The 14,444-nt window shown below is 35.2% G+C and overlaps 1 protein-coding gene across 1 annotated transcript in view; it reads right to left on the reverse strand.

Moving 5' to 3' along the window:
• The window catches only part of smarcd3b (SWI/SNF related BAF chromatin remodeling complex subunit D3b), a 48,682-nt gene extending 35,695 nt beyond the window's left edge, over positions 1-12,987 (reverse strand). The window contains exon 1 of the mRNA XM_028004810.1: positions 12,664-12,987. Coding sequence (XP_027860611.1) covers positions 12,664-12,675 — 12 coding nt within the window. The 5' untranslated portion in view covers positions 12,676-12,987. The remainder of the gene's footprint in view (positions 1-12,663) is intronic.
• Between the last annotated feature and the right edge of the window lie 1,457 nt (positions 12,988-14,444).

The following is a 14,444-nucleotide window of genomic DNA, read 5'->3' on the forward strand; positions in this document are numbered from 1 at the left end:
GACAATGACGACTTAAAGTTTTATCAATATGTTTTGTGCTACTATAGTAATAGCAATAAAATAGATGATAAGGACAATTTATTATGGGGTTGTTTTTTTTTTAGGTAACTGAATGGCTGTCACACCACAAAAATAAATACTGCTCTTGAGAAACACATTCTCGCTTCTATGGGACATCAGCCACACAATAAAGTGTGATTTTGTATCACTAAACTGCACACAGTAAGTGTATTTAGTTGTATTTTCAAATGTATTGATACTTTCATTGAACAAACAGCTGAGAAAGTAGTAAAATAAACAATCCTGCCAATACGGACAGGTTTCTAAATATCAATAACTGAAATTTACCTTATAATTAAAATTCAAAAATACTTTATTAATCCCAAAGGGAAATTAAATATAATACAAAAAAATTAATATATCTATTATAATTGAATACTATATTAATAATTTATATAAATATTTATTTTATTATATAATATAAACATTAATATATTATTAGTATAATATAATTTTAAATTAGTAATATTATTGTATTTAATTAAATACAGTATAAATAATAAATGTATCACAATAAATGATAAACAATACAATAAATGGTCTCCTCTAACTTAAACTTTTGCATTTTAGTGTATATTTTTTTAAGGTTTAGTATTTTCATGGATTCTTCAGATAAATAATCAGATATAATAATTTTCTGAGGACTTTGTTTAATATTCTCTACTATTGAATGCTCAATGCAATAGTTTCAACCCATGAAAAGTATGTTTAATGCAGACTAAAAGTTGTTTTAAAAATTTACTTTTAAGCTCACAAACAAGCCTCATCGGAACCAATTTTTTCAATATTAATGGAAAGTTTGGTGGAAGGACAAAATTTGGGAGAAATCAGCCTCGAGTGGAAGAAAGATAGCCATATATTTTGTTTCGGTTGATTTTATTTAACTTCTTAGGGTACAAAATGAGGTACAGATCATACTTTATATGATTCTGATCGTTTGGTTCTGATTCCCATTTGGGCCAGTTGACTTCTCGTCAACAAAATTAGCGCTAGCTTGGTAGATATTATTTATTGAGGTTAAAGATCCACATTCGCTGACAGGAAATGATGAGCAAATTGTGGAAAATCATCTAAAGTCATTGGATATCAAAGCAGGTCTGAAGTGATGCATTGTTGGTACAAAATGTCCCAACCTGAAAAGGTTGCGAAATCTTGAAAGGGCCAAAGGTTGTATAACATTTTTTAAAGCCTATGTTACACTCATTTCTATTTAATTTGGACCAGGTAGCTAAGTAAATAGGACCCCTCATTAGGTCTGTATGAGATTCTCACCCTTAAATGCCAAACTATATTTGTACTAACAAAAACATTAAATATTATTGTTTTCATTTAAAACAGAAAATCAATAATTATTCTTAAAATGCTGGAAATATAACACCTTGGCTTTCACAGCTATAGTGTGAAAAAGTGTTTTCCTCATTTCATATTTCTTTGTTTTTTCCTTTTTTTTTCACACTAGAATGCTTCGGATCACCAACCTAATTTTAATTTACGACAAAGACAAAGAAAGTCAATGAAAAATGCTGTTTTAAAATGATAATTTCATTTATTATGGAAAGAAAATCCAAATTAACCTGGCCTTATGTGAGAAAGTTATTTCCCTCTGACCTTGCTGTGCTGCATTTAGTAACAGCAACTCCCAAAAATATTTTTGATAAACTGATAATTTTAAATCACTCTCAGGTAATGTTTCTTTGCAAATTCTTTAAATTCAGATGCATAAATGGGTTTTCTAACATAAAGCTACAGAGTTTGACTAAAACCTTTGTTTTTTTAAGGAAGTTGGCCATTTTGCCAAGTCACTCTTATTATTCAGGGACTCTGATTTTAACTTTGACAACTGAAGTTTGCTGGGCTTCAGATGCTATTCTGGGTTCTTGTGTGACTTCCTCAATGAGTCACTGAGGCTTCAGTAATTTTAATTGACCAGCCACTCCTGGGAAGGTTCACCAAAGGTCCATGCTTTCTCTGTTTGTGAAAAATGGCTCTCGCTGAGGTTTACTGGCCTCCCAAAGCCTCACAAATGCTTTTTAACCCTTTACAAACCAATAGATGTCAAGACATTGTCATCTTTTCTTGAATTTCTTTGAATTGGAAGCATGATGTGAGATCTTTCAGCCTAATTAATATTGTCAGATAGGTTTTATTTAAGTGATTTATTGTTTCTTCAGGTCTGACAGTCATCGGGTCTGGGTATGGGCCATAAAACTGGAACAAAATGGCGTAAATCACAGTTGGACCATGATTTAATGCAGTGTGTAGTGCAGAAAATTATGTTGAATGTTCAGCTGTTAGAGCAGGTTTTAAAGTTTTCAGGCAAATTCAGCTCAAAACATCTCCAAATTTCATTCCGGGAAAAGTCAGAAACAAAATGATCAAAAATGAAACATATGTGAACACTCATCCATACCAACTTATTTTGTTGTGGAGAATTAGTTGTTTTTTTTCTAAAATGCATTTTCATGTATTTCATGTTAATATTTACAGTAATTCAGCATATGTGAATCCTTAATTCTACTTTTGCTGCCTTTTTAAGATTAAGTTGGCTAGAGAAAACCTTTGTACAAAACAACAGTTGCTTTGTTTCTGTCATGTAACATTGTTTACTATGCGGGGCTTAATAAAATAAACTTTAATTGAATTGAACAGAAATACAGAGGCAACAGCACCTGAATTTCTTGGAAAATTACTATCAACTTTTAATCATGATTTCCCACAAAAAGAAAAAAAAAGTGGTGTATCATCTTTAAAAAGGGCAGATTGTTTTATTTTTAATTATAAAAACAGCATTACTGTGATGTTTAATTTAAAAAATAGTCCTCAAAGCGTAACAAAAGTTAATAATTTCACATTTAACCCATTAAATTTACGTTAAACCTCCAAATATTGCAATCAGTTGATCGATTTCCAAATTCTTTGTAGCTTTAATTTGCTTGGTGGCGACACCTGCTGTCCACTTGCGAGTACTGCAGCCACCAGTAATTAATTTTAGGAAATCTTCCGCAACCTTCACTGGTTTCTATTTTTAACAAACGTTTTATTGTCTATGCTTGTGATAGTATTATAAAAAAATACGTCCTGTGGGACGTCAGGCTACTTGCGTACTACGCTTTTATTCACAGAATCACACAAGATGTGAGTTACAGTTTCCTACAAGGTCAAAAGGCAGGGATAGGGCCGGCTTTTCTCCAGCTATGGGCGTCGACTGATAACAAAGAGATTCTGCAGCACAGGCAATGCATAAAGCCAACATAAACCCCCCTGCTGGACCCCCGCCGTCTCCCTCACCAAATCCAGTCAGCCTTACTAAATGGTGATGTCCCAGTGAAGCAGACAGGGAGGCAAAGGGGGCTTGCAAGGGGTAAAGGAGATGCGGACGTTATTATTAATGACCAGTAGGGGGAGCACAACAGGCAGGGGGGGAAGTGCATACAGCCTCAGGAAGGAGAACTTATTATATTATTCATATTACTATTTAATGTAAATATAAACTTTTTTTTTCATCATCAATTTCCACCTGAAAAGAAATTCTAAAATAAATAAATAAATAACTTTTGTTTTGAAGCTTAATTCTTCATTTCCTTTATTGGCCACTGGGTGGAGCCAAAGAGTAGAACGCAGGCCTTTCAAATCTCTCCCAAACGATCGTTTCCATCCAATTTCACAACATCGGTACATATTTATCTAAATTCAATATGGCTTCATGTCTTCATGCAACATGAAGCTTCAAAACGACTAAAAGTCAGGGATGTTAAGAAAAACAGTTTTTTTTCTGGAGAAATAGCAGAGATTAATCATCAGCTGCCACTTTTGTTTGTTTGATAACCAAAAACATATTAAAACACAATAAACAAAAAATAAATAAACTGTAAAGACCAAACTATTTATATTTGTTAAAACTAACATAGCTTTAAATCTAATGAGAAAATATTTTCTTTTACTTTTTCACTAACTTGATAGCTTGAACATTAAATGTGAAATTATTGGGGCTAAAATTAACTACTGTTAGCTGCTGAATATCAGCCAAATAGTTGGACAAAAACATAAAATAAATGAAAGGAAAACACTGGACTCCCAGTTTTTGATAAGGAATAAGCATTCAGCCAGAAATAGTATGAAAAGTATATTTATGACTTAGTATAGTCTAGACCTAAATCTAATGTTACAATATTTGAAAAGTGATCTGCACTGATGCTCTATTCTTGATATGTGGGAGGGCTTGGGAGAGCTCTGTAAATAGACTTCATTAGGACTGAAATGATTAACTAATTAATCCTGATTAATTTATTATTATCTTCAAAAATGTACCTTTTTTTATCCAATTACTCGATTAATTGGTCAAATAATGCAGCAGTTTTTGCTGGGCTATCACAAAGTCAGTTAAAAAGTAACAAATAAAAAACATCTGACACAAATTGTTGCTTTTTCAGATTTTTTACACTATTTGCCATAATGATGTGTATGATTAAAATTAAGGACCAAAAAAACTATGAACTGAAGGACTCATACAGCAAATCTGGAAACGATAAACCTTCTGCTTTAACGTGTTTGAGAGAAAACTGCAGAGATCTACCAATTACGCAGAGGGGAGAAGAAGAAAGAGAGGAGTCAAATTTTATATGAGTGCTGAGGGATAACTTGCAGTTCCCAGTGGCAACGTTTACATACCAGAGACTGTGAACCTGCCCTTGTCAACATTATTGTCACAGACAGATGGGGTGCACTAGGGGGAATGTGGACTGTACAGAGGGCATGGAGAAAATCTGATTCGCTCCCACTGCTGGGCCCCTCGCTTCTCTTTCTTCAGTTTAATAGCTGCAGACAAAACTCAGCTCAAGCTGCTTAAAGGCCAGAGTTCTCGGCGAGCAACTCAATGGCCGACGGCTGCCTTCAAAGGGACTTCACAAAAGCGCGACCTGTGCCTTCTCTGAGGGGGGGATTAAAGGGGGAAAGAAGTACATTTCAGCGCTGATTTCTCACAGCGAGCGAGGCATGTGCAGCGAAGGAGAACCTGCAGAGAAAGAGAGAAAAGTCTCCCATGACAACTGGAAATAAAGGCGGCATCTGCTGATGTTTTGCGCTCAAAGTGATTTGGAACATTTAACTGTGGGGAAATGGATGAAAAGCAGCCGTGTTCCTCCTGGATGGTTGTGCTATGTTGGCAAGGTTCTTTTAAGCCGCAAATAAGAGTTTCAGGGACAAAGCATCGAGCACCTATAAAAAGGAACCAGTGCAAGAGCAGATGGAAAGATGGGGTAACAGTAAAACAGCCAAGTACCCCCCGCCAAAACCCACCCCACCCAAAAGCGGCAAACAGCACACTGGGACGAGCCCGCAGCACTACCTGCCTCCAGGCATTTCCTGTTTGCTGTAATGATGGCAGCGGGATAATCCGCTCAGCATTCAGAGCCAGCAGCCAATGGTGCGAGAGCAACGCCGACTTTAGTGATTTGAGAAGTGGAGCAGCAGCTGGCGGACTGAGGCCGGGCTGATTTCAGAGCAAAAACTGTGAAACTGGAAATTAAACACGCTCAGGAGAGAAAAAAGACTGGATGAAAATCCTGCAGGATGCTCTTCACAAGAGATTACTCAAATTCAAGCTCCTTTCTTCAATCGTTCTCATGAGTTAGCTCAACCCAAACAAGGATGCTGCAACCTGAATCCTTTCCAAGGCATAATCATGACCTTTTACGCTTCCTTGAACAGGTTAGGATACATAAAACATGTCCGTTGCATTTTTTTGTACAAATTCGTTCTTAGATTATGAGATTTGCCCATTTTTAGCTCCTTTCAGAATGAGCTGTTTTAGGGCCTCTTGTCACTTTAACACTATAAAACACAAAATTTCACCACATATTTTTGTCTTCTTTCTAGTGAAAATATTTTAATACAGTTGAAATAAGATCTCTCTTCCAGCAGCCATTGTGCAGTGCATATAGCGCTAAAACCAGCTGATGAAGCAATCAAGCAATCTAATTTATTTGTATAGCGCATTTCAGCAACTAGTAAACCACAATAAACCACAAATATGTTGGTCTATGTTCCATTGGTTATGGTTCCAAAGCAACTCTAAAAAGGTGTTTCAGCTGTTTTGCAGTTTTCTGGAAGTTTGTGGTCAACAGAAGCTGAATACTGCAAAACCAGAAGATCCAAGAGATCTGGAAAGTTAACACAACAACAATCTTTAATGTGTTTTCCATTCAGCGATTTGTAAATTAAGTTAACAGCTTAACAGATTTTTAATTAACATTTTTTTAAAGTCTATTGCAAGGAGCCATGTAAAGACTTTAAAACTGTGGTGATGTGTTCTATCTTCCCGGTTTTAGTGAGAACGCGAGCAGCAGCGTTTTGGATCAACTGCAGCTATCTAATAAATATTTTTTAGGCAGACCAAATGTACTGGAGTTCACTGGGTTGCTAAGTAACAGGCTGGGCTTTGCCTGGGTTGCTAGGTAACAGGAGTGCCTGTTACAATTGGAAGTGGATCAAATCTGATCTTTGCTAAAAAAAACCAATTTGCATATGGGCAAAAAAAATTTGAAAATCCAATTTGGGTCACATTTGAATGCTGTGTGAACCTAACCTTTCATGAATATAAGCAACACTCAAATATTTGACAATTATTTTACCACAACAACAGCAAGGTTTAAGTGTATACTCCACATCTCCTTGGATTCAGGTGGATCGGGTTAGTTAAGAAAACATTTTGGGTCAGTTATTTCCATAAACAGTGCTGATTTGTTTACCTATTGTCATTCTGGGATACATCTTTTTGGGAAAAACAAAAGCTTAAACATCGAACAGGGATATTCACAAATTCATAACCACTGAAAACAACCAAATTATGGCATCAAGACAATAATTAATTGCTCATATAGTCAGATTGTATGCTAAAGATGCCAAATTTCAATGTAAATGCGAATGTTTGCTACTTTTATACAACAATAAAATGAATGCTAAATGGTTCCAGTCAAGCAGCAGTTTGAATGTTGGCAATTTTCACTCATTTTAGATGCTTTACTAATTCAATTCAATTCAAAAATACTTTATTAATCCAAAAGGGGAAATTAAATATTATTTCCACTTTTCCAATGTATATCACCTGCTCCCTGTTGCTATGGTTGAACATCATAACAAAATAGCAAAAATATGAATAATATTGCAAAAATATATATATATCTACACAATATCCAAAAAAGAAGGAACAGTTGTCCTTCAAAAAGGCAGTTACCAATTATACAAACTTTTGACATTTCAGATTTAGTGCCAACATCGATTCTTCTTGAAAAAGATTTTCACATTTCACCAGAATGTTTCTTAGCAAAAGCAGACAGAAGTATAACAGCAACATGCACAATCATCAGAGGCAGTTTAAAGTGTTCAGTATTGAACCGTTTCCCTTTAAAATAGGTCAGCCAGCTGCTCTGTGAACTGTGAGACCATTACAGGCCAGACATTTTGCTTCAGAGTCGAGTGGGCAATCTCATTATCTGGTTTATAAATGGAAGCAAGGTTTAAAAAGGTAAAAACGGTTCTATATAAAAGACAGGAGAAATAACGGAACCAAGACACAGTAAAGCTTTAGGTAAGATAATGGTGCTCAAAACACCCAAAATTATCTGCTCCTGAAACTGGAGACTGTGAAATTAGGTCAGGAAATTCTCCATTTAGAACCGTAAAAATACATTTATAGAGTAATAAAGTGGATGGTATTAAAAAAATAACTGGTAAAATGTTCAAAACGTTTACAGGAGTCAAAATATTCAAACAATATTTCCAGATCGCTGGCAGCAGCCATGAGGATTTAATTTGTTGGAAATCATTATGTTTATGAATAATACAGCATCTTGTAAAAGTATTCTGATACCAGGAATGTTTTATTTACATTTTGCCTCGTCTCAAACACAGTTTTTAATTCACTGGACTTTTACGTGACCTCTGGATGTTTGTTTAGGGTTTAAGGAAAACCTCGTCTCAGTTTTAGCTCTTTTAGCCTGTAACGTTTTGCTACATGGGCCAAAATTATCAACTCAAAAGTACTTTCAAGAAAAAACAAAAAACAATTTTTAAAAACTCAAACCACAGAACTTGATGTGACTTTTTTGCACCTGCTCAACAATAAACTAACAATATTGTTTTTTTTAGAAACAGGTGATTTAATCATCATAAATCCTAAAATTTGAAACAGTTTTTCATGTTTTCCTTATTAAATAAAAAATTTCCAGTTTGCTAATTATTTTGGGCTCAATTTAATAAAAGAAACTTAATACAGAAAATGTTTGCTGTATTTAACCTCATTTTAATAAATTACCTAAAAGCAGATTATAGTCCACCAAGGACAATCACTTTGTATTGCATCTAACATTTTTGTAAGTTATCTGAGAGTTTTTGTTTTGTCCCAATTTAATTTAATGTAATTTAATTTCTCAATTCAACAAGTCTCCATCTCTATGAATCACCTGTGAACATCCACCATGTTTGCCATGTGGATGTGGGGTGGGCTGATGTGCACTGTTAGCTTTCCGCCACACCTAGCTTTTTGCATGTAGGTCAAAAAGGTCAATCTTGACCTCTTGGCTTGTGGCAAAGCGTAAAAGGAACTTTTTATGGCTTTCTTTGAACAATAGCTTTCTTCCTGTCACTCATTCATAGAGGCGAAATCAGTGGAGTGCCGACATTTGAACTATATTGAAGGTAGCAGGTTGCACTGGATTTTATTTGCAGGTATCAGACTGAAGGAGGTTAGTTAATACTGAAGATTATTCAAATTAATCATGATTAATCAGTTATTTTATTGATTCATCGTTCACTGGAGTAGAGACTCTAAAAAAGGGCTACTTGCCGAAAGAAAAACATACGTAGAACAGTAATTAAGGCAAAACTGAACAAAAAATAAATAAATTTTATATTTAAGATAAAAACAAAAAACCTTTGTCTGTAGTTTTAGCTTCATCTGGTACAAATTCTCATATGAATCACCTTTTGCTATTCGATTATTAATCAATTAATCCCCAAAAATAAACTGATAATTCTCAGACAACAAATGATCAAGCACACACTAAATGAATCCTATATTATTGCACTTTAGGTGATGTTTATTTTCTTATTTAAGAATTATTTGTTCATTGTATTTCTAATATTGACTTTAAAAAATCTGCAGCATGTGACTATTTTTTATTCGACTAAATGATTAATCGTCAGTATAATTAGTAAGTTAATCAAATATTACGACAATCGTTAGTTGCAGCCCTAATTAATACAAATGTGCACAAAACTGAGCAACTAAATGTTTAACTTTCTAACTCAAATTTTTCATAAAATCAGTCTCAAAATTAATAAAAAACAAAACAAAAACGTAGGAGACCCTGATGGGCATCCCAAGCTGAATTTCAAACATGGCTGAACAAAGTGACTGGTGTTTGTGTGTGTGTGTGTGTGTGGTTTTCCTTAAAAAGGCAGGTCAGGCGTTCAGCAAACTGTAAAAGGAGCTGATTCTCTGATCCTTTATCAGACCTCGGAAGCTGTGATGGCACATTGCATACTAATGAGAATGGACTGTTCTCCTTTCTTTATACTGAGGGCGATATCTGTGCCAGCAGCTGGGTTAGGGAAGACTGCAGCTTAAAACAAAGCTATTTTAGTCCCGTTTCCTTTTTTTTTTTTCCACAGAAGCAGCCCGAACAATGACCAAACACTTCTTCTACACCATAAACCTTAAAACAGAAAAGCATCTTCCAGACTCTGACTCTTCATGAGAGGAATATTCTTCTTACAAAGAGAAGATGAAGCAGCAAAGACAGAAATTTAAAATGTTTCATGGAAAAGTCTGTGATGGAATCGCAACTGAATGGAAAAATCCACGTCACCTGGAGTTTTCCGACATTACTAAGATTATAAAATATTATAGATATTCTCTTAGATTTCTCAGTAAGACATACAACTACTGTAAAGTTAATTTGTTTTGGTAATTTAATTAGTAAGACATGCAAATATGAAGCCACTTGTCAAATTAACCATACAAAAACAACCAAACCAAAAATAAACTTATTCTAAAATTGGTTCAATGCTTTTTTATGTTGGGATGCAGCAACACATAATAAGCTTAGAAACATGTTATATACATTTAGCATAGAAATAATGCAGTTTCCACACACTTTATAGCTCAAAAAACAGCCACAAATACCAAAATATGCTATAAATATACCAATAATTTCTAGATGAATTGTTTTGTAACACCATAGTTGGAGTGACCAGTGCTAATGTTTAGGAAAGCTACTTGAATATAGGAAAAACCTTGTTACCACAATTGAGGAAAATACGCTAAACTGCTTTAGATACATAGGTTAGCTAACAACCATGGCTGCTGGTATCGACACAAGTGCTTGTTAAGCGTTAGTCTCATTTAGCAACAATATGTTCAGTTAGGTTTAGAAGGAGCTGGATGTAGCTTAGCTGAATATTTTGTTGCTTCCGGTCAAAAGGCAGGATGAGAAACACATCTGATAAATAAAGATTGTTTGACAATAATACTAATGCTATTAATAACAGTAACACTACCAACAACTTTTGTGAATTAGTAGTATTCCTTGAACTTTGTAGGTACAGATTGGCTTAGCCAGATTTCCTTCATAAAAATCCATCAAACAGTGCTTATGTTTTAAATAAAACAAACAAAATCTACAAATCAATACATTTTTGATGTAAACAACAAGTACAGATGTTTATCTTTTTCTAAGCCTGCTTTATAAAACTCAGAAGCTCACAAGAAATGGAATACATTCAGTTGGATCTTATGGGAATGAGCTGCTGCTGCTGCTGCTGCTGACTACAACTTTAACATAAAAATGAAATTTTCCTTTGACTCAGCAGAAGTAGATCTAGTTTCAGCCATACACCCCCAAATTCCTCTCTCCTGCTGCTGCGTGCAGCACAGCCTGCCAGCACATTAACTGTAAAAATAAAACTTTTTGTTCTGCACATATGCAACTCACTAAAAGTCATGCTTTCATCCTTATTATCAGAGGTGAGTAGTAACTACTTACACTTAGCTACATTTACTTGAGTAACTTTTTTAGGGAAAAATAGACTTATAGTCCCTTTAAATCGATTAATAATTTTATTAAGTGTCACTACTCTTATTTGAGTAACATTTCTGGATATTTTACCAAACACGTCACTTTACTACAGTTTACTAAAGTGTGAGTTCTTGTTTTTACACAAACTTTCTTGTTTTAGTGTTTTTTTTATCTGCTGGGCCTGTTTGTGCCATTTGGAGGTCAAGTGAATTAAACACCATACAGTGTCCATGGAAGTTTTCTATGCTTTTCCAACAATAACTACTCTAATTAGTTTTATAAGTTTTATTTTAAAATAGTTTTTGGAAAACTGCTTCTTCTGCTTAAAATGTGTTATTTTGAAATTGTATTATGTAATTTTAGTCTTTAAAATATCAGAATTTGCACATAACTTTATATATTTTTCTGTTGGGTGACCAGGGCCGGATTTACAAGGATGTGGCACTTTGGGCTGGAGTTTTGGTTCCCACTCCAAAATGCAGCGCGAGGATCTTAGCGCTGTCAATCACAATTCCAAGTGGTGCTGCTCAACCCTTTTTCCCCTTACTATGGAAGAGGGGATGAGCCCGTATGCTAGAGCTAGCATACGGGCTATGCTAGCTATGCAGTTAGCATAGCTGCATAGCTATGCTAGCTATGCAGCGTAGCAGCCCGTCATGAATGCTCAGGCTAGTTAGCATAGCCACCGATAACAACGCCATTAGAATATTTAGCAGCGAGTACCTGAGGGTGATTGATGGAGGAGATCGATCTTTTGACAGATTATTTGTCAATATATAGTGACAGTTTTAACAAACATGTTAAAAAACTGATTAAAAAATAAAATAAAAGTTACATACTGTAGTTTCAAGTAGCCAATTTACTTTTTAACTCTACTTTTCACCTTTACTAGAGTCAAAATGTGCTATAGCTACTCTTCAGTGCAATTTCTGGGTACTCTACCCACCTCTGTTTACTATCATTGAATTAAGGTGTCAAATTGGGAAGTATGTGCAGAAAAAGTGAGAAGATGTGATGGTGTGCTCTCCTCAGGGAGGTGCATCCCATCTATTACTCCTCAAGTGTCTGTTTCCCACACCAGTCAAGGTTAACAAGCCGCGCTGGTGTCTGCGTCGGCTGCAAAACGGTGAGGGGTGGCGGGGTGGGGGAGCAGAGGTGCAGCCTGCAACTATACACTGTGCTGTGTGATGATGCAGACAGGCAAACACTGAAGCCTCAAAATATCCACATCCCACTCCCGGTTCGGCGTTAACTAAAACACCGCGTACCAAACCTAAAGGCTCGCCTTGAAATAATCCTAAATTCACCAAGCGCAATTTAATCCCGGTACGTTTCCTCCCCTCCACACGCACAATAAATAGCAGCGAGGCGAAAGAAGAAAAAAAAAAAACTCCAATGCGCACTATAATCCTGAGCCTAACGTCAGGGAAAAAATGTAACAAGGAATAGTTTTCATGGTGGATGCGGATTTATGAGCAGGCAGAGACTCAGAGCAAAATGTGCTACAAGGTAGCATAAGCATCCATACCTTTCTCTCCATCACTATGCGCTTTTTGGGGAGCGTTTCAACAACAGCAACTGTAGGATGTGTCCGTCTGTTGTGTGGAGCGGGTCTTTGGTCCGGAGCTTCCCACCTCAACTTCCTCTCGGCTTTCAGCACAGCGGCGTCTCTCTCCCTCTCTTTCTCTCTCTCTGTCACTCTCTCTACCACTTCCCCATTACTGGGCAGCTAAGCGACTTATTAGCGCTGGCCTGTGGGACGCCGAGCCGGGGATGGAGCCAGAGCCCGGATTGGAGAAGCCTCGGTCGGGAAAGGGGGGTAGAAGGAGCGCAGCGGCGCAGGCGCGGTCCCTGCTGGAGAGGCGATATAATGAAAAATTACCAGAGGAAGGGAGCGTCAACAAATTATCCTCCTCATCATCAGCAGAAGGTTTTATTTAGAGGCGGGTGTAGGGATTTCAACAAAATGGGATGCAGTTTCTAAAGTTACACATAAAAAATTAAATAAAAAAAATACGGGAATATTTAATGGTTTGTTTAGCCACCATCATTAAAAAAAAAACAAAAAAGACAAAAACAAATGGAGTCATATTTTCACCATCTCATTCATACATTTATAAATGCCAGTTTTAAAAATAAATATTTAATCTTTTGCTAATTAAATGCTTTGTTTGGAAATTAAATATTTAATTTGCACATATTTAGCTTCCTAACTAAATGATTAATTTGCTAAATAAATAATTTAAAATGTTTAAATCGGAGCTCAAACTCCAGTCCTCGAGGGCCGCTGTCCTGCAGGTTTTAGATGTGCCGCAGGTACAAAACTCTGGAATGAAATGGCTTAATTACCTCCTGCTTGTGCAGATCAGTTTCCCAGAACCTTTCTAATGACCTAATTATTCTATTCAGGTGGTGCAGCAGAGGCACATCTAAAAGTTGCAGGAAAGCGGCCCTCGAAGACTGGAGTTTGAGACCCCTTAGCTTACTAAATAAATACTTAGTAATGAACCTATTAATTTGCAACCTAAAAATTTAGTTCCCAAATGCAAACAAAATATTAATTTATAAGTATTTAGCTTGAAAATTAAATATGTAATTAGGGAATTAAATATTGTGTGAATTAAATACTTAGAAAGCAAAATATTTAATTTGCTAATTAAATATAGTTAGGAAGCTATACATTTAGTTTTAAAGCTAAATATTTTATTCCCATCTACAAACTAAATATTCATGCTTAATATTTAGCTTGCAAATTAAGTATTAGGCTTCCTAACTATATGTTTTATTGGCAAGCTAAATATTTAGTTAGAAGATTAAATGTTTAGTTTGTAAACAAAATATTTAGCTCGCACATAAAGATTTAGCATTTATTTAAACATTTAAGTATTTATTTCCCAACTAAATGTTTTAGCATTTCTATTTAAAACTGTTTTAATATTTCATAACTTTAGCTTGCAAATTAAAAATTTAGCTTGAAAGCTAAATATTTAGTTTACACACCAAGTACTTTGCATGCAAATTAAAATATTCAGTCAGTAAACTAAATATTCAGTTTGGAAACTAAATATATAGCTTTCAAATTAAATAGCTAACTAATGTTCAGCTCCAAAGTAAATATTTTCCAAACCAAACATTTGATTTATAAGCTAAATATTTAGTTAACGTTTTTGCTAGCTTAAATTTACAAACATTACTGTGCAGTAGATCTATGCAAGTTTCATTGAAATAGTGGCATTTTACATTAGAATTTATTTTATGCACTTTCCATTTACTATAGTTTTAGTTGAAATTCTTTAAAACATTCCTGCA

This window comes from Xiphophorus couchianus, chromosome 21 (genome assembly GCF_001444195.1).
Source record: "Xiphophorus couchianus chromosome 21, X_couchianus-1.0, whole genome shotgun sequence".
In the NCBI taxonomy this organism is placed as follows: Eukaryota; Metazoa; Chordata; class Actinopteri; order Cyprinodontiformes; family Poeciliidae; genus Xiphophorus; species Xiphophorus couchianus.